The 23,525-nt window shown below is 44.5% G+C and overlaps 1 protein-coding gene and 1 pseudogene across 5 annotated transcripts in view; both read left to right on the top strand.

The window, feature by feature from the left end:
• The window catches only part of SPECC1 (sperm antigen with calponin homology and coiled-coil domains 1), a 336,370-nt gene that overhangs the window by 292,610 nt on the left and 20,235 nt on the right, over nt 1-23,525 (top strand). For all 5 annotated transcript variants that reach the window (XM_045824061.1, XM_045824063.1, XM_045824060.1 and 2 more), the window contains 2 exons: nt 10,075-10,191; nt 20,948-21,007. In XM_045824061.1, the coding sequence (XP_045680017.1) occupies nt 10,075-10,191; nt 20,948-21,007 (177 nt within the window). The remainder of the gene's footprint in view (nt 1-10,074; nt 10,192-20,947; nt 21,008-23,525) is intronic.
• Nucleotides 21,236-22,540, top strand: LOC123809177 (annotated as a pseudogene).

Here is a 23,525-nt window from a genome sequence, read left to right on the forward strand (position 1 = left end):
GGCTGGATTCCTAGTCAAGGCACATGTCTGGGTTGCAGGCCACGGCCCCCAGCAACCGCACATTGGTGTTTCTCTCTCTGTTTCTCCCTCCTTTCCCTCTCTAAAAATAAATAAATGAAATCTTTTTTAAAAAGTAAGTTATTCTATTAAGCTCTGTTCCAAATTGGAATTTTAATTAAATTCCAATTAAAATCCCAAGAGGATTTCTTTCTTTTTGAACTTAATTTAAAATTCATTTAAAACAAACAAGAATGGCCAAGAAAATTTTGTAAAAGAGTAATAATGAAGGTGATTTGCTCTAGTAATTGTGAATATGCTATGAAGCCAGAGTAGAAAGTCTCCTACCTCATCACCCACTCACCCCCTCAGGTTTTCCAGGATGGACAACCCAAACAGTGCATTAGACCTGAACGTGGTTCCTGTATTTAAGAGTGTTAAAGATATTTCATTAACTAGATTGAGTAGGGCCATGTTTTTAAAAAATCTTAATAGATAAGCAAAAATTTTCAGATTTGATGAAATAAATGATTAAAGCAGTAATACAATAGGATCCTAAGAGGAAAGGAATTTCAAAGCAACTCCATAGTTTTTGCTTGAGGATATAAAAGAAGTAAAGTGAAAGTGAAGTAGCTTGCCTCAGAAGTTAACTGTAGCTGTGTAACAAACTACAGCCCTGTCTGTTTTGTTCACATGTCTGCTGTTGAGGCCTGACTCCTCCTCTCTGCTCCATCATGTCCAGGGCCTCACATGGCTAGAAGCTAGACCAGTCAGTCTGGCCACTCTCTTTTCAGAAAACCTCTGCCCTTGGCTAGCATGGACTCCCACACACTTCAGGAGCCTGAAGTTTCCCAGGGAGTGGGTTTCAGGAGCTCTGGGAAGATGCTTAAAGTTTCCCATGACTTAGACTTGGGAGACCCAAGTTACTTCCTCTACCTTCATGCAAATTATTACAGCCAGCTCAGATTCAAGAGGAGACTTAGATTCCACCTCTCAACTGGAAGATATCAGAGAATCTCTAGCTATCTTTAATCTATCACACAAGGAAAAACATGTTAAGATTTCTTGCCTGCCCTCCTAGCACATTCTTCTTTTTTCCTCATTGGTTTTAGAGAGAGGGGGGAGGAGGGAGAGAAACATCAATGGAAGAGAGAAGCATCAATTTGTTGCCTCCCATAGGCTCCCAGACCAGGGATCACACACATCTGCGCCCAATCTGGGGATCAAACCTGTAACCTTTCAGTTATAGGATGACACTCCAGCCAATTGAGCCACACTGGTCAGGGCTGTAGTGCCTTCTTAATTGCAATTTCTTCCCTTATCTATAACCAAGTCTTCACTCTTCTTCCTCAGAAATTTTTTTGGGAAAATAATACCCAAGAAGGCATTACTCCAGGATCTAGTCCAAAATAGAAACATACAATTATTAAGATTCTTATTTACTCATTACAGAACAATGTGTGATGTCATTAATATTTTTAATAATATATTATTTTTCCTAATTGTAAAAGTAATACATGGTCATTGTGGAAAAATTGGAAAATATGCCCAAAAAAGAAGATGAAGAAATAAGTTAAATGTTATGTCACGTAACTGGGCCCCTGTTTCTGGCCTACTGAAGTCTTGTTCTGTTCTGAATCTGTCCATTGTTGTTCTTCACCCCACCCGGATTGCCTCCACTTAGCTGGTGATAATGTAGAAAAGAACAGGACCAGCCTTCTACGTTGACATTTATCCAATAATGAGTGAAAAGCATCAAGTATCTGAAACATATGCATATAGCAAACTCATCAAAATCAGAACATCAGTTTTTCCATCAGCTTCATAAGATTTACAGATTAGAAACCTGAGTTAAAGATTTTTTTAAATGAAAATTACCCGCCCCCCGCAAAGGTTTACTTAGTTTAATTGATAGACAAGTAGGATGTTTTTAGTTCTCCATTCTGACTAGTGATGGCTACAGTAAACATTCTTTTTTCAGACATATTTTAAAAAATGTATTGATTTAAGAGAGAGAAACATTAACTTATTCCATTTATGCATTCATTGGTTTGATTCTTTTTATTTTATTTTATTTTATTTTATTTTATTTTATTTTTTTAGAGAATAGGGACAGGAGAGAGGGAAAGAAACATCAATATGTGGTTGCCTGTTGCATGCCCCCTGCTGGGGACCTGGCCCACAGCACAGGCATCTGCCCTGACTGGGAATCAAACTAGCAACCCTTTGGTTTGCAGGCCTACACTCAATCCACTGAGCCACACCAGCCAGGGCCATTGGTTGATTCTTGTATGTACCCTGACCAGGGATCAAAACCTCCACCTTGGCACATGGGGATGGTGCTCCAACCAACTGAGCCACTTGTCCAGGACCAAATAAACATTCTTATAGGTATGTCTTTGGGCAGATGTATGATGGTTTTCTCTAGTCTAGATACCCAGATATGAAATTATTTGGTCAAATTGTGTTTTCTTTAAAAAATGCACCCAGTTGTCTTCCTAAAAGTTTATACAAATTTATATTCCCATCAGCCAATATAAGAATATGTATTTCCCCACATTATCATTAACTCTGTGAATTAACAGTCTTTTTAATTTTTGCCAAGCTGTTGAGTTTTGTTTTGTTTCTGGTGAGACTGAACACCTTTTTATATGTTTCCAGCTACTTGTGTTTCCCTGCAGGGCATCACTGGTTCAGTCCTCAGGCAGCTTTCACCTGAGTTGTTTCTTTTCTTCTTATTGGTTGTAGAAATACATTTTGGTATTAGTAATTTGCCATATATACGTATATATATTACTTTTAATTTTTTGTCATACAGAAATTTAACTTTATATGGTTGATTTTCTCAATCCTTTTCTAGTGCTTTTTTGCATTTTATACCTGAGATGGCTTTCTTTTCTCAAGATTATAAACCTATTTATCTATGTTTTCTTCTAATCATGTTTAACTTCAGTTTTTAAATTTATCCATCTGGAAGTTATCTCTAAAATAACTGGTAGCACAGGAGTAATTTTCAACAGAAGGGAAGCCCACAAGGTGGTCCCCCTGGTCACTAGCTCTCTGCTTGGGAACAATGTGCATATCACGGTACAGGGACCTGGAGTTTAGTCTGAGCCCAGCTGTCCACTGAGCAGAGGAGGTATGACCACAGTGGCAGGCTGTGGGACCGGGTGTCAAGAAGGAAGAAGCAATGCAGAGAGAGGGCCCATGGTCCACATGTGGGTCTCTGTGAGTCCATGGGGAAGGGCTTGCTGGCTGTATGCAGGGATGCACTATTCAAAGTTTACCAGATAGCCTGAAATCAGGTTGCAGATACTGAAATTGGGTAGGTGCAGATGGCTGCCCTGGGCAAGGAATGAGCACTGAATCCCTGTCCAGAGAAGGTTGAATAGGCAGCATTAGCTAAGATTCTAAGTGAACAGATTTATATGTGCATGTGCTCTGTATTTTTTCTCACCATATCAAAGTAAGTTTGGTCCTTCCAGGATTCTCCCTACACATGCTGAACTGTAATGAAGAATGAGCTACTTTTATCCTCTATGATCTTCACATTGTTATGTTGCCCCTAAATAAAAAACAGGGTCTGTTTCCACAGCAGTGACTATAAAGAACCAGCAAGAAAAGCTCCAAAGGTCCTGGGAATGAGCATGTTTAGGTCACACTGTGCCCATGACTGACTTCCCAAGGAGTGAATGGACTGCATTTTCTAAGTAGTCTCCTGCCTTCTTCCCAGAAGCTTTTCTTTTTTCTTTTTAACTTTTTAAAAAACTTTTGCATTCAGTGCACACAGAGTCAACCTGTTCATAGAAATCTGATGGAATAACCCAGCAAGCCTCAGAGGAATGGAAGAGGTGGTAGGAACGAGGTCATACCGTTGCAGAGTCCCGCAGAGGTCTCCGTGCAGTGCAGCACAGGACGCAGTTCAGTGTGCACCCTGCAGCTCTCTCCCCAGCGCTTAATGTTTCACCAGATGTTGGTGTTGCCAGGCAACAAAGGCAAATGAAATGGACTTTCTAGAAGCAAACATTGTGGATGGTTGAGTTTTGCTTTGCTCCGTCCCACGGTCTTAGTTGAAAATGCTACCTCTGCATTCACCCCTTAGAGCTTTATTTGTCTACAGTCTCAACCTTTCCAAGAGAATATTTTTAGATGTTCGCTAGAGTTGGGGCTTTTAGCTTCCCATGGACTCTCCAAGGTATTCGCTTGTGTCAAATTCTGCACCAAGGAGGACAAAATTCTTTCTTACAAAATTTTCTTCTAAGTGTTCCTAGATACTTAACTTATTTTGGAGATGCCTGGAATGTTACCTTTTTTATTTCTAAGACTTCTTTCCCCCAGAACGTTCTCTCACTCAGAAATATCTCTGAAGTATTTATATCCTAGAGAAAGGTAAAGATCATTTTCAATGAGTAATCACCATCTCCCTCGGGAAAATAATGGGTAAGTTTCTTTTCACTGTTCCTCTGCTTTTTCTTCCAAGGAAATCTTGTGCATGAATTCCATAATGTTTTCACTCTTTTTAACAGCCACAGTTCAGTCCCTTGACACAATCAGGGTCTGTCAATCTATCTATCTCTTTTCTGCTTTCCCTCTTCCCTTCTTCTCCCTCTCTTCCTTCATCCCTCTTTCTTTCTTTCTCCCCCCTCTCTGTTTCTTTCTTGCTTTCAACATGCAAGTGCGCAGCTCACTGAAATTTCAGAAAGTGAATAGACGGCTGCAATCAGCGCCCAGGTTTAGAAACACAGTATTGTCAGCACCCAGAATCCTCCTGCCCCCTTCTTGGTGTGAACCTCCAGTCCAGGAAAACGATGGTCCTGGTCAGTTTCATTCAGGAAAATAACTGGAGACATGTCCTGTAGAATGCTTTGTTGGCCTTATTTCACTTTCCTCTAAGTTATTCCCTTGATGAGCTCCTAAGATTCAGCTGAATGATAACTAGGAAAAGAAGGATATCGTATTAACACCCTCGGGTGGGGGTTTGTGTTTCTCACCTTCATTTTTGTCCTGTGTTAGAAGCTGCAGCTATGAGCATGGAGGACTGTTGCCCACCAGCTCAGTGAGACGACACCACACATTAGCATGTGAGCACCATCCTGCCATGGTTTCCTTTACCTCTCTGGTCATCGTGGTGTTGTTACTGGACAGGGGCCTGGCCAGCAGTGGGTCTGTCGAGGCCAGCTGTAGTGTGTGGGTTCTTGACTTCGCGTCAGAAAGATTTCTCAACACAAGTCCAGGTGACTATGACGATACAGTTACTGAAGCTGGAGATAGTGAAACAAGGAAGGACTTAGCATAGAAGAAGCAACAGGGAAGCCCAGGCAGGGCTGGCTGAGCTCCTTGGGAAGCCAGAGAAAAGAGGGCCTTGGGGACAGGTTCAGGGGATCAGCCTGGGACAAGCCACTGCTGCCCACTGCCTTAGAGTTTAGGAGATACGTGCTTGTGAGCAAAGAAGTCTAGGGCTTGGGGGTGGGGAACGGGTGTTGGAGAAGAAGGGAAAGGAAATAGCATGGTTCTGGCTGCTCCCCAGAAGGAGAGCACACACACTGACTCCTTTGTCTTGAGCCTTTTATCCCCTTGCAAGCAGGAATTATACGGGAGGTCTCAGGGGAGGATTTCAGTAGAACATTCATCACTTCTCCAGGTGTGTCCTTTTAGGGTCCTGGTCTCCACTGATGGGTCAGTGACTGGGCAGGGGTCTTCAGTCATGGCATCTGATCCTAGTGTTGCCCACCTGATTTTGCTGCTTTTCTGGGCCTGGAGCTGAAACACAACTGAGGACTAGATATTGTTTCCAGGGAGGAGAAGCCTGGAGAGGGGAGATTGCCCTGGGGCTGAGGTCCTTGCTTTCTCAGTTTTGCCCCTGCCAGACACTGGGGACCTTCTGCCCTGATGATATCTGCCCTGGCTGTGAATTACTCAGCCATTGTGTTCAGCTGTCTGTCTCAGTTTCCCTAGTCCACTGGGCAAGGAATTTCAGGGTCTTCTTATAGTCCTGTCTCAGTGGGACTGGATTGTAGCCCACATTGCTGGGACCCACACACCCCACCTGGATGCTTTTCCAGTCCAGGGAAACCAGCCTCCCAGTACATGGGTAGATAGCACTGGGCTGCTGTTCACACTCCTGAACTGCCACATGGCCCTGTCTGCAGGACCTTCTGGGAAAATTGCTGGCCCTGATGAAGCCCAGGTTTCTTTAATACTTGCAGCCCCTTCCCTTGCTCAGTGGCTGTCTACTGCCATTCGTGGCTCCCCATATCTTCCCTGGATCTGCTGCTGAGAGTCCAGAGCACCACTCAGGCTCTGGCTGGACAGGTGCACAGATAAGCAGTAATCGAATGACATGAAAGGAAGATCTGATAAAGCAGGAGTCAACTCACCTCCTTACTGACTCGTATGAAAAACACGAGCAGTGTAAACCTGTGCTGCCTCCCCAGCTCCTCTTTCACTCCAGTGCACCTCCCAGCTCCTGGATGGAGCCTAGTGAGCAGTAACAAACCACTTTATCATAATGATAGCAGCAAAAGCAACCACGGAGGCTTGTACAGTGCTTTGCAAGTTGGTCTTCATCATCTTATGTGAGGTATCATAAATATACACACATTTCAATTGTTCAGCCAGCTGTGTTGTATTGGGAATTACTGATACTCCCATGTTCAAATAGGATTATGAACACTTTCAAATGACACCCAGGGAACTAGAATTGGGATTGTTCCACTCAGAAGTAAGAAGGGCACATTTTTTATTTGATAGCAATATGTTCTTGGAATGACTATAATATTACAAATTATAGCTGGCTGCCTTCCATCTCTACCAGTGTCCGAACAATTTAAAGTCTGAAACATAGTGAATGCAGGTTACATGGAAGAGAGGTGTTTCCTGCCCTAGATGTTAGATTTGATGACCAAAGTAGCTTGGGAGTGTCTCTTTGTTCTTACATAGCTTTGCTTGGTCTCACTGCAGATGCGAGTCTGCACTGCAGTGTGTCTGTCCTGATGTGTTGGGCTCTCTGAGCTCTTCTGAGCGCTCCTCAGCTTGTAGGTCATTTTGATTGATCTTTTCAACCCTGGCTTTTATCTCACCAGATTTTATATCTGAGAGAGTAATTTTAGCCTATTACTCATTTATACTTACAGATCAAAAACTATTCTTAAGTGGCAGTTAACTAAAATATTGGACTCTCCTTGGGGTCCTTTTGGCCTCTTAAAGTGCCTCTAAAAATTGTGCAAGTAAAAAAATGATGTCTTATATCCTACATAGTGCAAGAGATACATGTATAAAGTGTTTTCAACTTTAGAAAAAAAGATTTATCAAGCTATAAGCTTTAGGTATAAATCTGTGAAGGAATGAAGGCAAGGGGGAAGAGGAAGAGAGAGAAGAAAGAAGTAAGGAAGGACATTTTTCACAGGACATGCACTTTTCAAGTTTGACAAGACTGGACCTTGATCCTAACTCTCATACCACTGCTATTTCTTTTTGCTTCAGCTTCCTCACCCACAAGCTAGGTACAACACCACTTCTCTGTGCAGTTCTGAGAATTAAATGAGAAAATGCACAGTATCAAAGCCACAGCATTGATACTCAACAAATGTCACTTCCTGTATTACCAGCACCATTTAAGGGAGAGTTACTTAAGGGACCTTGATCTTGTCCCTGGAGCATTTGGCTTCCTGTCTAAAGTGTGGCCTTCCTCTTGGGCATGGCATTGCCTGTGCCTACGTTGCCTTTCAGAAGAAGGCTGTCTGGTTGGGGCCGGGCCTGTCCATGCAGGTGCCCAGTCACCATGAACGGTAACCAGATATAAAGTCTTGCTCTCCTTCCCAAAAATCACAGGCACTATAGGTCTGGATGGGTTTGGAAATGGGCTCGGTCTCTTAAGAGCAGTGGAGCCAATTCCCTTGGCAGCCTGGCCTGCTTCCCACACCCCCAACCCAGGCTCTGCTGTCCACAGTGTCTGGTTCCAGTGCTCAGGACTGCGAGCAAACTGGGCATGTTGTAGCCCCCACCTGGTATTTCCTCTGCTTTTGTAAACATACAAACCTCTTCAGAAACTAGAAAATGAAAGTGTTCCCCATTTCCAAAGCACCCTGTAGGCCTCATCAAATAGCTGTTGGACCAAAAGAGACTTTTGAAGCCAAAATTCCAGATGATCAGCTTACTAGGAAGCCCAGCTCTTATACATTCACTCTGACACTGAGCCAGGCCCCTTCCAACAAGGTCATTCTCAGGTTTTTATGTAACGCAGATGCTTAGCAACTCTTAAAATTTGGTTGTGCTTGAGTCATGAAAACTGTATGAAGGGACGTTGTTACAGTTGTATGTCTCTTCCTGCCAGGTAGCCTCCCCTGGGTAAATGTGGTTGCAGCAGGTTAGAGAACAGGCACATTACTGCAAGCAGGTGCTTTAGGGAGGTTCTGTGGTCCACAGGATCATCGTGAACCCAGGTGGAAGCGAAAAGAGGTTTGATAGCAAAGACCCTAATGCCCATGGGGCCTGGCTTCTTGGCGTGTCTGTTTTTTAGGTGAGTGGTGTGTGCGACGTGCAGCACCACCCCTACCCCCTCTGGCCTCAGTTTCTTTACTGTAAGCTGGAGCTTTTGACTTCATCTTTCTGGGCCATAATAGCTCAAACTGATGCTGAGGGAGCCTAGATAAAAAGCTCATACAAGATTAGAGGCTATTTGCATCTAAAACCCTCAGGAAACCTCACAGGAAACACATTGTATCACATTTCTTATTTCACATTTCTGTCTGCAGTTTACACGCACACTCAGGGAATTCTATAACGTCTCCCCTGAACCCCCTTGCAGCTGAACCTCATGCCCTGCTCCTCTTCACACTTCCTTCCGCCCATGGCTTCTGGTACAGATGCCTCCCCGCCTTTTCAGGGCAGTGAGCATTTTACCGAGGAGTGCTGCATGTGGCTTGGGCACAAGGAGGGAGAAGCAGTCAGTGTCCACTGCTCCAGAAAAGACAGGCCGTTCACCACCTCTCTGCACCTTGGCTGGCTTTGCCAGCTTCCTGCTTCCCAGGATGGGGTGTCCGGAGGAGGAGGAAGACCTCACTGCCTCCCAGCGCCCAGTGGCTGTGGAGAGAGTAGAGAAGGAGCCCCACACTTTCCCATGTCCTCTGACCAGACCAGAGGGGCTCCGACTCAGCCCTAAGTGGGTGTCACTTCTGCAGGCTCCACCTGGCCCTGCCCAGACTGTGTCAGTGCATTTACACAGCCACGATGGCACCCTGCCTGACTATTAAAGAGTTAGTGGGCTTTGGAACTGACATTTCATTTGGGACATTATCATTTGGGACAAGCTCTGTGAATCAGGGAAGAAACTCCTGCTGGGATAAGCCAAGTCAGGGAGAAAGAAGCAGGAGGGGGAGGTGTGCAGATGTGAGAGGGGGAGGTACACTAGAGCCACAAGGAGCCCAAGGCACTGGCAGGATCCGCCATCGCCATAGGCTGCCATATAAAGTTGGACGTGGGTTTCTTCCTCATGATTTACCAAGTAGCTTCCAGCGTCCCTGCCTGTCCCAAAGGGACAGCTCCTTTCCCCCAGTGACCCTCATGACCCCAGTGTTAGGGGTGCCAGCAGGGTTTTCTCCTGCTGAGAAGCCTTCACACTGTGGACAGAAGAGGGAGGTCAAGGGGCAAACCATGAGAACGGCCCCGTAGGTTTTCATGATCTTTTTGTTTTGGTCCAACTGTTGTTGATCGGCGCTGTACCTGATGATGATGGTGGTTATGATGATGGTGATGATGATGAGTCTTCCTTGGTCAAATAAGACTGGGAAATCCTAGACAGAGCTTATCAGATGGGTTAATTTGATAATAAGGCTCCCAGAGCCTTTAATATACCAGCCAGAAATTCCTTAGTGTTTTGAGGTTTAAAGGCCCCTTTTCAAGATTTGGGCAACACCAGGCTGTTCCTGGTTCCAAAATTAAATGTACGCCCTGCAGACTTGAGTAGTTTCCTGTCTTGCATTACAGCAAGCCCGAAGATGGATACCCATTTTCCCACAGTCTCATTCCTATTCTGTTACTGTGCACAATGGATAATTAACACTGCTTTCCCCCCCACAGAACATTGACATTACCAATTTCAGCAGCAGCTGGAGTGACGGCTTGGCCTTCTGTGCTCTCCTGCATACCTACCTGCCCGCTCACATCCCGTACCAGGAGCTGAACAGCCAGGAGAAAGTGAGTCCCTGCCCGTCACCCTGAGTGTTCTCCAGAACTCGGCCTGGTGGGGTGGGGATTAGAGACAGAAAGTAGAAATGAGGATGTTGGTACCAGGTACAGATAACTGCTGAGTGTGTGGCTGTACTACAGGGCCCCACCCTCAGTAAATGCTTCTCAGGGTCACTTCTCAACAGAGACCTTTGTTACCTAGGAAAACATAGTGAAGACCCGCTTACATGGCCACTGAGAAGTTCCTGTCGCTCGTTTTCCAGAGAAAGTCCTAACGGAATCTGACCTTCATGGTATGGAGACCTTGGCCCCCTTTTTCCAAAGTCTTCAAAGAACCAACAAACATCACGAAAGAGTTCCCTGCTCAAATACACTTGGGAAACAGTACTTTCTGTCATATTTTTAGAGATTGGCTGTGCTCGTTGGTGCAGTCGGGGCTTTAGGTCCTTCATTAAAGACTCTTTGTGGCCCCATCTGCCCTGGCATAGATCACATCTACCAAGCCTTCTTTTTTGAAGTACCTGCAACAGGAGTTGGCAGACCTGTCCTGTTAAGGGCGAAATAGTGTACTCCGTGGGTCTCAGTTATGGCTCAAGTCTACCATTGGAGTGCCCAAGTCATCATGGGCAATGTGGGCAGGCTGTGTTGCAACAAAACTTTATTTATAATAACAGGCTGCAGGCCAGATGCAGCCCACAGGCTCAATTGTCAAAACACCAACCTGGAACACCTTGAAGAATCCTGTTGCACAGTGTGCTTCGGAAAACGCTTGGTGGTCTCTGCACTCATTCATCCAACGCGCATTTCCTGCTGAGCTTCATGAGCAGTAATACAGACAGCAGGGAGCAATGCAGACATATTCTCCACCCTCATGAGACAGTCAATCAGCAAGTGAGAAACCTGTAAGGAACATGATAAACACACTTATAAACCATGGGAGGGCCATGAGACAGTGCGGTAACAGTGAACAGTGGGAGGATGATTCAGATGAGGAGCTTGAGGAGGTCTTCCTGAGGAGACATGACTTCACCTGCATCTAAAGAAAGAACATGAAGGGCCCAGCAGTGCTTGGAGCTAAGGGGAGCTTTCCAGGGTTGGGAAGCACAGAGCAAGAAGACACCTTGATGCAGTCCAGGCCACAGAGGCAGGCCAGCTGCCTGAGGTGCATGAGGGTGGGCAGGGTGTAGGTAGACTAGAGCCTGCAGGGCTCCTGGGTGTCACTCTGCTGCTAGAAGTTAGCATTTTGCTCCAGGTACTATGGGAAGTCGTTGAAGGAGTCCAGTCTATGAAGAGACACTATTCCTATTTTTCAAAGATCTCTGGCTGTTTTGTGAAACAAAATGAATTGGAAAGAAAACAAGATTGAAACAAGCTACCAGCTGGGCAGCTGTTTGGAGTGGTCACTGTGAGAACTTGGTTTCTCCAGCTTCACCCATTAGCTGGGGTGGTGATTTTACAGCAGGTCTATCTGTGGCCCACTGTAGTGTGTGGTCTCTTAACTTCATGTAGGAAAGATTTCACAACATGAGTCCAGGTAACTATGAGGGTATGGTTATTAAAGCCGAGCACAGTGAAACAAGGAAGGGCTTAGTATAGAAGAAGCAACAGGAGAGCCCAGGCTGGGCTGCCTGAGCTCACTGGGAAGTCAGAGAAAAGGGGCCCTGGGAAGAGCTTCAGGGGGTCAGCCCTGGTTGAGCTGCTGCTGCTCATTGTTCTAGAGTTTGGGAGACAGACAGGTGTGCCTGTGAAGAAAGAAGTGGGGGAAGAAGGGAAGTGAAATGGCACCGCTGCTCCCCATAGAGAACACATGAGGGCTGGGTCCTTTGTCTTGAGGCTTTTATTTCCCTCTCACAGGCGGGAATTTTAGGGGAGGTCTCAGCAGAACATTCATCAGTTTTCTAGGTGGGACCTTTTAGGGTCCTGGTCTCCACTGATTGGTCAGTGCCAGGGCAGGGGGTTGTTAGTTATTGCATAGGTTCTGGCATCGCTCACCTGGTTTTGCTGCTTTTCTGGGCCTGGAGCCGAAACACAACTGAGGTTGTGTTTCAACCTAGATGTTGTCTCCAGGGAGGAGAGGCCTGGGGAGGAAAGGTTACCCTGGAGCTGAGGTCCTCATTTTCCCCATTTTGCCCCCTGCCGTGCACTCAGGGGCCTTCCCCCCGTGACTGTCTGCACCTGGCTATGAAATGCTTGGCCATGCTGTGTTCAGCTCTCATCTCAGTTTCCCTAGTCCACTGGCCAAGGAATTTTCCTGTCTTCTCGCTACCCTGTCTCAGTGGCAATGTGTATAGGAAGATATTCGAAATATGTCTTGGAAATAGAGTCAGCTAGACTTAGTGACTGAGTGGTTGTAGGGGAGGGTCCGAGGAAAGAGTCAACAGTGACTGCAGGTGTCTGGCTTGACAGGACCATTTTCTGAGATGGAGAAGGAATAGGTAGATATCTTTAAAAGTTCTATTTTGATTATCCCACATTAAAATAAATAGTCCAAAGAATGGTTATGGCACTGATGGTGAGAATAACTAAACAAAGGGATTTAATTTTTTAGAGTGTGTGTTAGGATTCTCCATAGAAACAGGAATTGCCTCACATAATTGCAGAGACAGAGAAATTCAGAATGTGCAGGACAGGTTGGCAGTCTGGAGACACAGGAAAGAACCGATGCTGCAATTCGAGTGTGAAGGCAGTCTGCTGCCGAATTCCCTCTTCTGAGGGAGAGATCCATCTTTTTTATTAAGGCTGTGAACTGATGAAATGAGGCTCACCCACATTATGGAGGGTATTTTGCTCTACCCGAAGTCTACTATTGTAAACATCAATCTCATTTTTAAAATACCTTCACAGATTGTGTCTCAGCCTTTGGGCTAAGACCAAGTATAGTATCTGTTGTTATCAGTTTAAAAATACCTTCACAGAAACATCTAGAATAATGTGTGGCCAAATATCTGGATACCGTGGCCTAGTTAACCATCACAGCGTATTAAAATTTCACAGCACTTTTCTATGTGGGTTATTAAACATTTGGAAAACAACAAATGAATTCTGTTTTGAACTGTGTTAAGATGTCTATGAGGTGTACAGGCAGCAAGGTCAGGCAAGCAATTGGATAGCAAATTGGGAGTTCAAAGGGAACTCAGAGCTGGAAAGACAGATTTGGGGTCTTCAGTGACTAGATCCACAATACCCGAACTTCATGAAATGCTGGAAATGTTCTGTATCTGTGCTGTCTAGTCTGGTCACTACTGGCCACATGGACTCTTGAGCACATAGAATGTGGCAAGTGTGACTGAAGTTTTGAATTTTTTATTTTGGTTACTTTTCATTTAAATAGCCATATGGCTACTATATTGGATAGGATAGACATAAGCAATATTTAAAGCCTTGAGACAGAATGCACCAAGCCTCTAATCATGCAGTTGGTTCCCCTGGCCACCACCCCATCCTGCAGTTTTCTAGGGGTTTTCCAAAAGACACCTGCCTCACCTTGATCACTCTGAAGTCATCCCTAAAGACAAAACCCAAGTGTTATAACAAAAGATGCCCCTGTGGCTCTAATATAAGAATTTACAAGGGCTTTAGGGGCTTCATGCCAGGAACAGTGGACAAAGACCAAATAAGATTTCTTATAACAAATCACAGTACCACAGAGGCATAAAGAAAAGACCAAGGAAGAAACCTTGAAGATTCCAGTGCTCGTTTCAGTGGAAGGTTTGACCCAGCAAAGAGAGGCAGAAAGGAGCAGTCAGCCCAAGCCCAGCAGTGACCTTGGCCTTCCTCTCCTTCCTGCCCTTTCCACTCTTTGGTCTCTGCCATTTCCATCTGACATTACCAAGGTAATTCAGTAAACAATGGGCATAAAACAATTCAAAATAATCAGAAGACCTTACTAAAACTAGTAAGTGTAAGTCTCTGCACTGATACACACCCTGTCTAAAGCAGGTGTCTTTGTGAGAGTGTGAAGTATCTGTCTACACTCATGCAAATACACCTGGGCTCTTTGTCCTTCAGTCAATAAGGATCTGTTGGAAAATAATGAGCCTAAAATGTTTGTTTTTACACTTTGATGTTGTGAGCATGCTTTCCGGGGCCTAAAGCTGCACCGTCCTGCTCTGCATGCCCAGTGATCCCTGCACACCATGCACAGCCAGCTTCCAGGGACCTGCTGCAGCCATGGAAATGTTCTGTTAGCACAAACAGACCACACAATTTACTCACTTCCCATTGTCCTCATGGTACCAGCAGGGTTGAAATTCTTCTCCATTGTCAGTAATGTTGTCATCAGGGAGCACCTAAGTCAGATTGTGAGTCTGTGAAGAGGTGAAGGAGTCAGATCCAGATCGCTGGAATTTCCATTTTCAGGCCTCTATGGCTTCATAGCCTCCTTGTTAGCTGGAGTTGGGTCTATGTCCTAGAGCCTTGGACTCTGTCTGCTGGTTACCACCTGCTCCCACCCCACCCTGAATGCCCCCCTCCCCACCCCCAGGGAGCACCTGCTTCCTGCACGCCCCTGTGTAGATGCAATCGGGTGGAATGAATCTTCACTGTTTCCTGATGTATGATGAGCATGCTTGAGCAACGCTTCCAGTCAGTGTGCTGAGAGAAACTCATACATGTCAGAGTCATAGATAAAGGTTTTCAGAATGGCATGTAAGCAGTGTCATATGGAGCTTGTGCAAGAGGCAGCACAAGGTGATCTACCCTGAGAAGAGAGGGTGAAGGAGGGCAGCTCTTCCTGAAAGAGGCACACATGAGGTCTGTTTTAAGGGGAACTAGGTAATTTGAGGGAAATGCACCCCTTTGCCATTGTTAGGGTGAGTGAAACTGTCACAGGTGTGCACAGGTGTGCACAGGTAACCAGGTTCTTAGTGATCGAGGACAAAGAATTGAACCGAACACACAAAGTTTATAGCATAAAGAAAGAGGGGAGGTTTATTAAGTGATAGTACACACCACAGGACACAGGAGTGAGCCAGCTCTGAGCAGAGGAAAAAAAAGGGACACGTGGGCTGGGGGATTCTATTCTTATAGGGGCAGAAGCCCCCCCTGCTAGTCTTTGGCGGGCTTTTTCCTGCGCAGGTACAAGGAGTTGGATTTCAAAGCTACTGCACATGTGTGGTTTCCCATGACTTTCTTGATTGGCTACTGGAGAAGGGAGTCCCACAATGTTATTTCATTATAATGATATTATAATGAATCAGGGAGTAGCGCGCAGGCGCATTCTATGATTCAGAGTTATCCCAGAAAACAGGAACAACCCGTCTTAGGGGGTCTTTGTCATGTATAGATGTTTTCTACCTCAGCCCTGCGGGGTCTCTGGAGCTTCCTTCCTGACTACCTCCTGCCTCAATGCCTAGCCCCTGCCTCAAGAGCCTTGTTCTGGCAAGATCTCAGTGTGGGGCGGGGTACCAATACATCAAACAGGGCACCAAAAAAAGAGGCCTATGTGTGTAAACACCCACTCAAGTCAAAATCTAAAAATTGCATGATGCAGCCCAGAAAGTTCAGAAATCATGATCTCTTCCTATCACTATGGACATAATTAAACCAAGTGAGATTGACATCAGTATTAAGTAGGGAATCTCTGGTAAAACTAACAAGGATATCTTCTAAGACACTAAAGAGATACACAGTCAGAGGTTGTAAGTTACAGTCAGTGGAAATTTTGGGCATTTTTCAATAAAAAGATTTATCTGTCATCCTGTGAAACTTCCACTCACTCACACTAAACAGGTTCAGGTGGTAGAATGAAGTGTGCTTGGGGCAGTGTCTGAAATGAAATGCTGAGAAGTTCTGGACTTGGGATTCCTACTCCCAGCAGTTGCAGGTGAGATCCATGCTGGCCAGGCCACTGGCCAAGTTCTGAAACCATGGGTTGGGGACTTTCACAGTTTTAGAGCCTGGAAGGTTCCAGGCCTGTGCTTGTCCCCCAACCAGTACACCCCTGCCTGGCTGCCACAGGCACTGTAACCGGAAAAAACACCGGCGTTCGGGCTGCCTGTCACCACCAAATCCAATAAGCAATGACAGCGATTGAATCTTTTGTGGGCACTTTATTCAGATGGCTGGTGACCTGAGAAGATGGTGAGTTCATACCCTAACAAAGCCATCTTCCCCTTTCTTTCCTGGGCAGATCTTTTTATAAGGGGGTGGGGAAGGACAAACAATGTGCGGTGAGGGCTTTGAGATTCAGCAGCTGCAACATTCCTGTCCTGGGCAGTTAGCTGTCTCCAAGGGGGAGGGGTGGTCGCCTGCTTCTTCTTGGTATGGATGTCTCCAGGCGGTAATCTCTAGCCAGTGCCCCAGGAGGTCGGCTGCTTTTCCCAGGAGTCAGGATGGGCCTTATCTGTAGTTTCTGAAACGAAAGCTTAACATACACATTACCTGCTAGATTTGTGGCTATTTACCTTAAGCTAAAATTTTCCAAGTCTTAAGCCCCCTATCAGCACCACTGCAGGTGCCGAGGACGGGAGACCATCTGCACTGTTCTTCGCTGCTCTCTCTCCCTGCAGTGGTCTCCTCCTCCCGCCAGCCTCCTCACAGGGACTGTGAAGCATTGTCACTACAATGCTGGTCACCACTGTTCTGCTGCCACCAAGATGGATAAGACTCACTTTTGTTAACCAAGAGCCACCTCTCTAAGACTCTGTGTCATATGGCACACTATTTCAGAGTATTTTGAGGCAATTTTTCACTGTGAATCATTTCTTTGTAGAGTATCTGCTTAGAAAACACCAGCAGTTTCATTAGAATCAGGCTACAACAGTCTTGAGGGAATACTTGGTAAATCCTTAGGTTCAGAACTGCCTTTTTCCTAGACCTTCCTGATAATCAAAGAATATGCATTAAAACAATAAAATATGATTTTTAGCCTGCCACATTTGGCAGAGACTTTTTAAAACTAATGTTCTGTGCAGGTCAGGGTATGAGAAAATGGACATAATTATTGCTGGAACTGAAAATTGGTGTAACATTTTAGAACACAATTTCACTTTACATACCAAAAGCCATAAAAAATATTTGTATCTTGACTTCTAAATAATGGTAGCCTAAAAACTGGCCTACAAAACCCCTCCTCCCACAAACTAAACAAAAGGCCTTTTAGAATAAGGACAAAGGGCTCATTAGCACCAAAACAGGAGAACTGCCTTCCATAGTTTGGGCTAAATTAAAGGAAGCCAGGAGCCAATTTACAGCTCCTGTCTCAACAGAACAGAGAGTACTGTCATGGAAACATGAAAGGTTTCCAGTTCACCCCCACTCATTTCCCTTAATTTGGAAGAAGATGGCTGGCAGCTTGGGCAAGTTCACTGAAGACAGCCAGCTTTGCAAGACCGCGGCCCTAGACCAGCAGAAAACGTGCATCGCAGTGTCTCAGTGTTTCCCCATGACCTGCTACCTAGAGCCGAGGGTTTGCTTCAGTATCAGGACAGACCCCTTAATTTTCAGGCACTATGTATGCTGGCAAGGACAGGCTGGAAGCCTGGGCCGGGGGGGATGGAAAATGTATAAAATTATTTATAAAATCTAAGTAGATAAAATTACAAAATTCTACTGAGGAACATAAAACATAAATATGTACAGAAACACTTGGCTTGCAACTAAATTTACTAACTTAATTACATTTTAATATAATCCTAATGACTTTCATATAAATCATGGAGGGGAGGAGGCATGACCAAATGATTCTTAAATGTATTCAGATGAAGAAATACCAGAGAACAACCAGAAAGAGTCTCAAAAAGAAGCAACAAATTAGGAATAAATGATTATGGAGCAGTATCTTTCAAATTCTAGGGAAAATAATATTTTCAATCTCAAGTCATAAACCAAGTGTGATAGTACAAAAGACATTTTCATATATGAATGCGTCCAGAAAATGTATCTCTCCAACACACATTCTTAACAAAGAAGCCTATGAACCTACCCCAGTGGAGCAGGGGTGTTATGCAGAAACCAACATGAGGTTCTGAAAAACCCTAGGGCTGAAGGACTTCATAGAACAGTGATAATGGCTGGGTCACCAAGAGGAAAATCCTTGGGAAAAAGGTTTGTAGTGGCACAGCATCTTGACAAACTACAAAGAAGGAAATGTTACTGTAGTGCACTACTTTGTAATTGCTGTTCATTGTTTTCAGTTCAAAATCGTCCTCTTAAGGGAGGACAGAAGACTTAAATGTGGTTATAGAAAAGGAAGTGAGTATTACAGGTTTTAATAATCTAAAAGTAAAACTTGAAAGGTGGAGGAAAGATGAGGGGAACTTCTTCCTTATCATATACAGTGGATTCAGGAAGTACTGTCGATAATTGCTGGAACAAGAAATGGAGATATAGGACTTCCGTCCAAGATGGAGGCATAGGTGGACGCACTGTACCTCCATGCACAACCAACATTGGAACAACAACAATTTAGAGGCAGAATAATACCCAGAAATGATAGAAAATTTATCTGAATGGAAGTCGGACAGCCAAGAAGTTGAAATAGACCTGTTCATCCAGACCGGTAGGAGGGGCAGAGACAAGCAGCCCGGCGCGGGCCGAGGTGAGGAGAGCAGAGAGAGTTGGCCACATAAGGCAATCGGGAGCTTTTAAGGCATCTGGGGCACGCAAGATCACAGCAGGTGGACCCTGAGTACGCAAGCGGCAGCTGGCAGACCCAGTCAGGTGGTGATTGTGGAGCAGGGCAGAGCGCGCAACCCAGGATCCCAGGGAAAGGACTGAGGCCCCACAGGGAATGGAGCTACCACCATTGTTCCCTCTCGACCCCGCCCCCACATACAACATCACAGTCTAGCGACTGGGGTGCCCAGCCCTGGTGAACACCTAAGGCTCCACCCCTCACTGTAACAGGAGTGACCAGACCAAAAAAAAAAAAGGAAAAGAAAAGAGAGAGAGAGATGGCTCAAACAGAAGAACAAATCAATGCCCCAGGACTCATCCTTTTAAGCCACTGAGAAATAGCCAACCTATCAGATGCACAGTTCAAAACACTGGTGATCAGGAAGCTCACAGAATTGGTTGATTTTGGTCGCAAATTAGATGAACAAATGCAGGTTACCATAAAAGAAATGAAGGAAAATGCACAGGGAACCAATAGTGATGGGAAGGAAACTGGAACTCAAAACAATAGAGTGGACCAAAAGGAAAAAAGAAACAACCAAAGAGGAAAGAATGGAGAAATAAGAATTCAAAAAAAGGACAGGCTTGGGAACCTCCAGGACATCTTTAAACAATCCAACATCCAAATTATAGGGGTACCAGAAGGGGAAGAAGCAGAGCAACAGATTGAAAACATATTTGAACAAATAATAAAGGAGAACTTCCCCATTCTGGCAAAGGAAATAGACTTCCAGGAAGTCCAGGAAGCTGAGAGAGTCCCAAAGAAGTTGGACCCAAGAAGAAACACACCAAGGCACATCATAATTACATTAGCCAAGGTAAAAATGAAGGAGAGAATCCTAGAAGCAGCAAGAGATAAGGGGACAGTCACCTACAAAGGAGTTCCCATCAGACTGTCAGCAGATTTCTCAAAAGAGACCTTACAGGCAAGAAGGGGCTGGAAAGAAGTATTCCAAGTCATGAAAGACAAGGACCTATATCCCAGATTACTCTATCCAGCAAAGCTTTCATTTAGAATGGAAAGGCAGATAAAGTGCTTCTCAGATAAGGTCAAGTTAAAGGAGTTCATCATCACCAAGCCCTTATTTTATGAAATGTTAAAGGGACTTATCTAAGAAAAGAAGATTAAAAAACAAACAAACAAACATGTACAGTAAAAGGACAGCAAACTCACAATTATTAACAACCATACCTAAAGCAAAACCAAAAGAAACTAAGCAAACAACTGGAACAGGAACAGAACCACAGAAATGAAGATCACATGGAGAGTTAGCAACGGGAGTGGGAGGGGGAGAGGGGGGGAAAGGTAGAGAGAATAAGTAGCATAGATGGTAGGTAGAAAATGGACAGGGGGAGGGTAAGAATAATATGAGAAATGAAGAAGCTAAAGAACTTATAAGTATGACACATGGACATGAATTAAAGGAGGGGGAGTGGGTGGGAGAAGGTGTATAGGGTGGAGGGGCATGAAGGGGGAAATGGGGCAACTGTAATAGCATAATCAATAAAATATATTTTTAAAAAATGGAGATATAAGGATGTTATTTAAAGTCACAAACACAACTAATGAAAGTACTAAAATTAGCCATGTGGCTATAGAGAAGAGAAGAGAGACGCGCATGGATACTGGAATCCTCATTCTGTTAGGAAACTAGTAGGAAATGTTTTCGAAATGGAGACGCAGTCATGGCAGGCTGTGGCAGAGATGTGCAGGCTAGTCACCTGGAGAACCAGAGACAGAGGGTAAAGAGTGGTTCTTCCAATGACACGGGATTGGAGGGGGGCGGGTTTTTTCTTTTCATTTGATTATATAAACTATGTGCACATTTTGATACAGCATCATGATTAGATAATCAACTGTTGATACACGACAGGAGTAGTGTATGTTCTGTATCTAGACAAAGTAAAAAATAACAGGGCTAACAAAAGTTTATCTTGGATACTCAAGAGTCAATCAGCAATACTATTTCTAGTGACAATTAAAACCTGTCAATTTCTTTTCTTATATTGAGACCATTGTTTGTGTATCTGACTTAAATTTTTAAGTGTTTTATAGATTTTCTATATGGAGTGTCAGTTGGTGTTCTTTCTTAGCAAAAGCTTTATATTTTTAGTTGGTAATTCCCGTCTTTTTATCTTTTCAACTTAGAAAAGGAATCTCTTGTTGGCATTTGAAGCAGCCGAAAGTGTAGGCATTAAACCCAGCCTGGTAAGTAACCCCATTTTGTATCCTTGCCACACTTTAGTCTAATTATACGAGGAAGAGCTTTATGCTACCTACTGACAGTGTCTTACAGAACACGAAAATCCATTTGTTCAAGGTGTGTTACTCATGATCCTGAATATACAATGATCCAGTTGGTCAGACCCCCTATGATTTAGAGTTTTTTCCATTAAGATTCATTGTGGGCTTTTTTGCAATGGGTTTGCCACCAGAACACAGGTGTCGAGAAAACCACCACTAAATCAAAGCCAAAATGGGAAAGGAAAAGACTCACATCAACATTGTGGTTATTGGACACGTAGATTCCAATACGTCTACCACTACTGGCCATCTGATCTGCAAATGTGCTGGGATCGACAGAAGAACCATAGGAAAATCTGAGAAGGAGGCTGAGATGGGAAGGGCACCTTCAAGTATGCCTGGGTTTTGGATAAACTAAAAGCTGAACGTGAGCGTGGTATCACCATTGATATCTCCCTGTGGAAATTTGAAACCATCCAGTATTATGTGACCATCATTGATGCTCCAGGACACAGAGACTTTATCAAGAACATGATTAAAGGGACATCTCAGGCTGACTGTGCTTGCTGCTGCTTGTGCTGTGCTTGATTGTTGCTGCTGGTGTTGATGAGTTTGAAGCAGGTATTTCCACGAATAGGCAGACCAGTGAGCATGCCCTCCTGACTTACACACAGGGTGTGAAACAGCTGATTATTGGTGTTAACAAAATGGATTCCACTGAGCCACTCTACAGCCAGAAGAGATACAAGGAAATCATTAAAGAAGTCAGCACCTACATTCAGAAAATTGACTACAACCCTGACAGAGTAGCATTTGTGCCAATTTCTGGTTGGAATGGCGACAACATGCAGGAACCAAGTGCTAATATGCCGTGGTTCAAGGGATAGAAAGTCACCCATGAAGATGGCAGTGCCAGGGGAGCCACACTGATTGAAGCTCTGGATTTCGTCCTGCCACCAACTCATCCAACTGACAAGCCCCTGCATCTGCCTCTCCAGAATGTCTATGAAATTGGTGGCATTGGTAGTGTCCCTGTGGGCCGAGTGGAGACTGGTGTTCTCAAACCTGGCATGGTGGTCACCTTTGCTCCTGTCAACATTACAGCTGTGAAGTAAAGTCTGTTGAAATGCACCATGAAGCTTTGAGTGAAGCTTTTCCTGGGGACAGCGTGGGCTTCAATGTCAAGAACATGTCTGTCAAATATGTTCATCATGGCAGTGTGGCTGGTGACATCAAAAATGACCCACCAATGGAAGCTGCTGGCTTCACAGCTCAGGCGATTATCCTCAACCATCTGAGCCAAATCAGTGGTGGATATGCACCTGTTCTGGATTGTCACACCGCTCATGCTGCTTGCAGATTTGCTGAGCTGAAGGAGAAGATTGTCACTCTGGGAAAAAGCTGGAAGATGGCCCAAAGTTTTTGCAATCTGGTGATGCTTCCATTGTTGATATGGTTCCTGGCAAGCCTGTGTGTGTTGGGAGTTTCTCTGACTAATCTCCTCTGGGGCACTTTGCTGTTTGTGACATGAGACAGACAGTTGCTATTGGTGTCATCAGAGCAGTGGACAAGGAGCCAGCTGGAGCTAGGAAAGTCACTAAGTCTGCTCAGAAAGCTCAGAGGCTAAGTGAATACTATCCCCAATACTTGCCACCCCAGTCTTAATCAGTGTTGGAAGAACGGTCTCAGAACTGTTTGTCTCAATTGACCACTTAAGTGTAATAGTGAAGGACTGGTTAATGATTACAATGTATTGTAAAACCTTCAGAAGGAAAGGAGAATGTTTTGTGGACCATTTGGGTTTTTTGTGTGTGTGGCAGGTTTTTTTTTAAATATATTTTATTGATTATGCTATTACAGTTGTCCCATTTCCTCCCTTCTCTCCCCTCCACCCTGTACTCCCTCTCCCACCCACATTCCCCCCCGCCCTTTAGTTTATGTCCATGTGTCATACTTATGAGTTCTTTAGCTTCTACATTTCCCGTACTATTCTTTCCCTCCCCCTGTCTATTTTCTACCTACCATCTATGCTACTTATTCTCTATACCTTTTCCCCCTCTCTCCTCCTCCCACCCCCCTGTTGCTAACCCTCCATGTGACCTCCATTTCTGTGGTTCTGTTCCTGTTCCACTTGTTTGCTTAGTTTCTTTTGGTTTTGCTTTAGGTATGGTTGTTAATAATTGTGAGTTTGCTGTCCTTTTACTATACATGTTTTTTCTTTATCTTCTTTTCTCAGATAAGTCCCTTTAACATTTCATAAAATAAGGGCTTGGTGATGATGAACTCCTTTAACTTGACCTTATCTGAGAAGCACTTTATCTGCCTTTCCATTCTAAATGAAAGCTTTGCTGGATAGAGCAATCTGGGATATAGGTCCTTGTCTTTCATGACTTGGAATACTTCTTTCCAGCCCCTTCTTGCCTGTAAGGTCTCTTTTGAGAAATCTGCTGACAGTCTGATGGGAACTCCTTTGTAGGTGACT

Source organism: Phyllostomus hastatus, unplaced genomic scaffold, assembly GCF_019186645.2.
Source record: "Phyllostomus hastatus isolate PE091 unplaced genomic scaffold, TTU_PhHast_1.1 phas_scaffold_55, whole genome shotgun sequence".
NCBI lineage: Eukaryota > Metazoa > Chordata > Mammalia > Chiroptera > Phyllostomidae > Phyllostomus > Phyllostomus hastatus.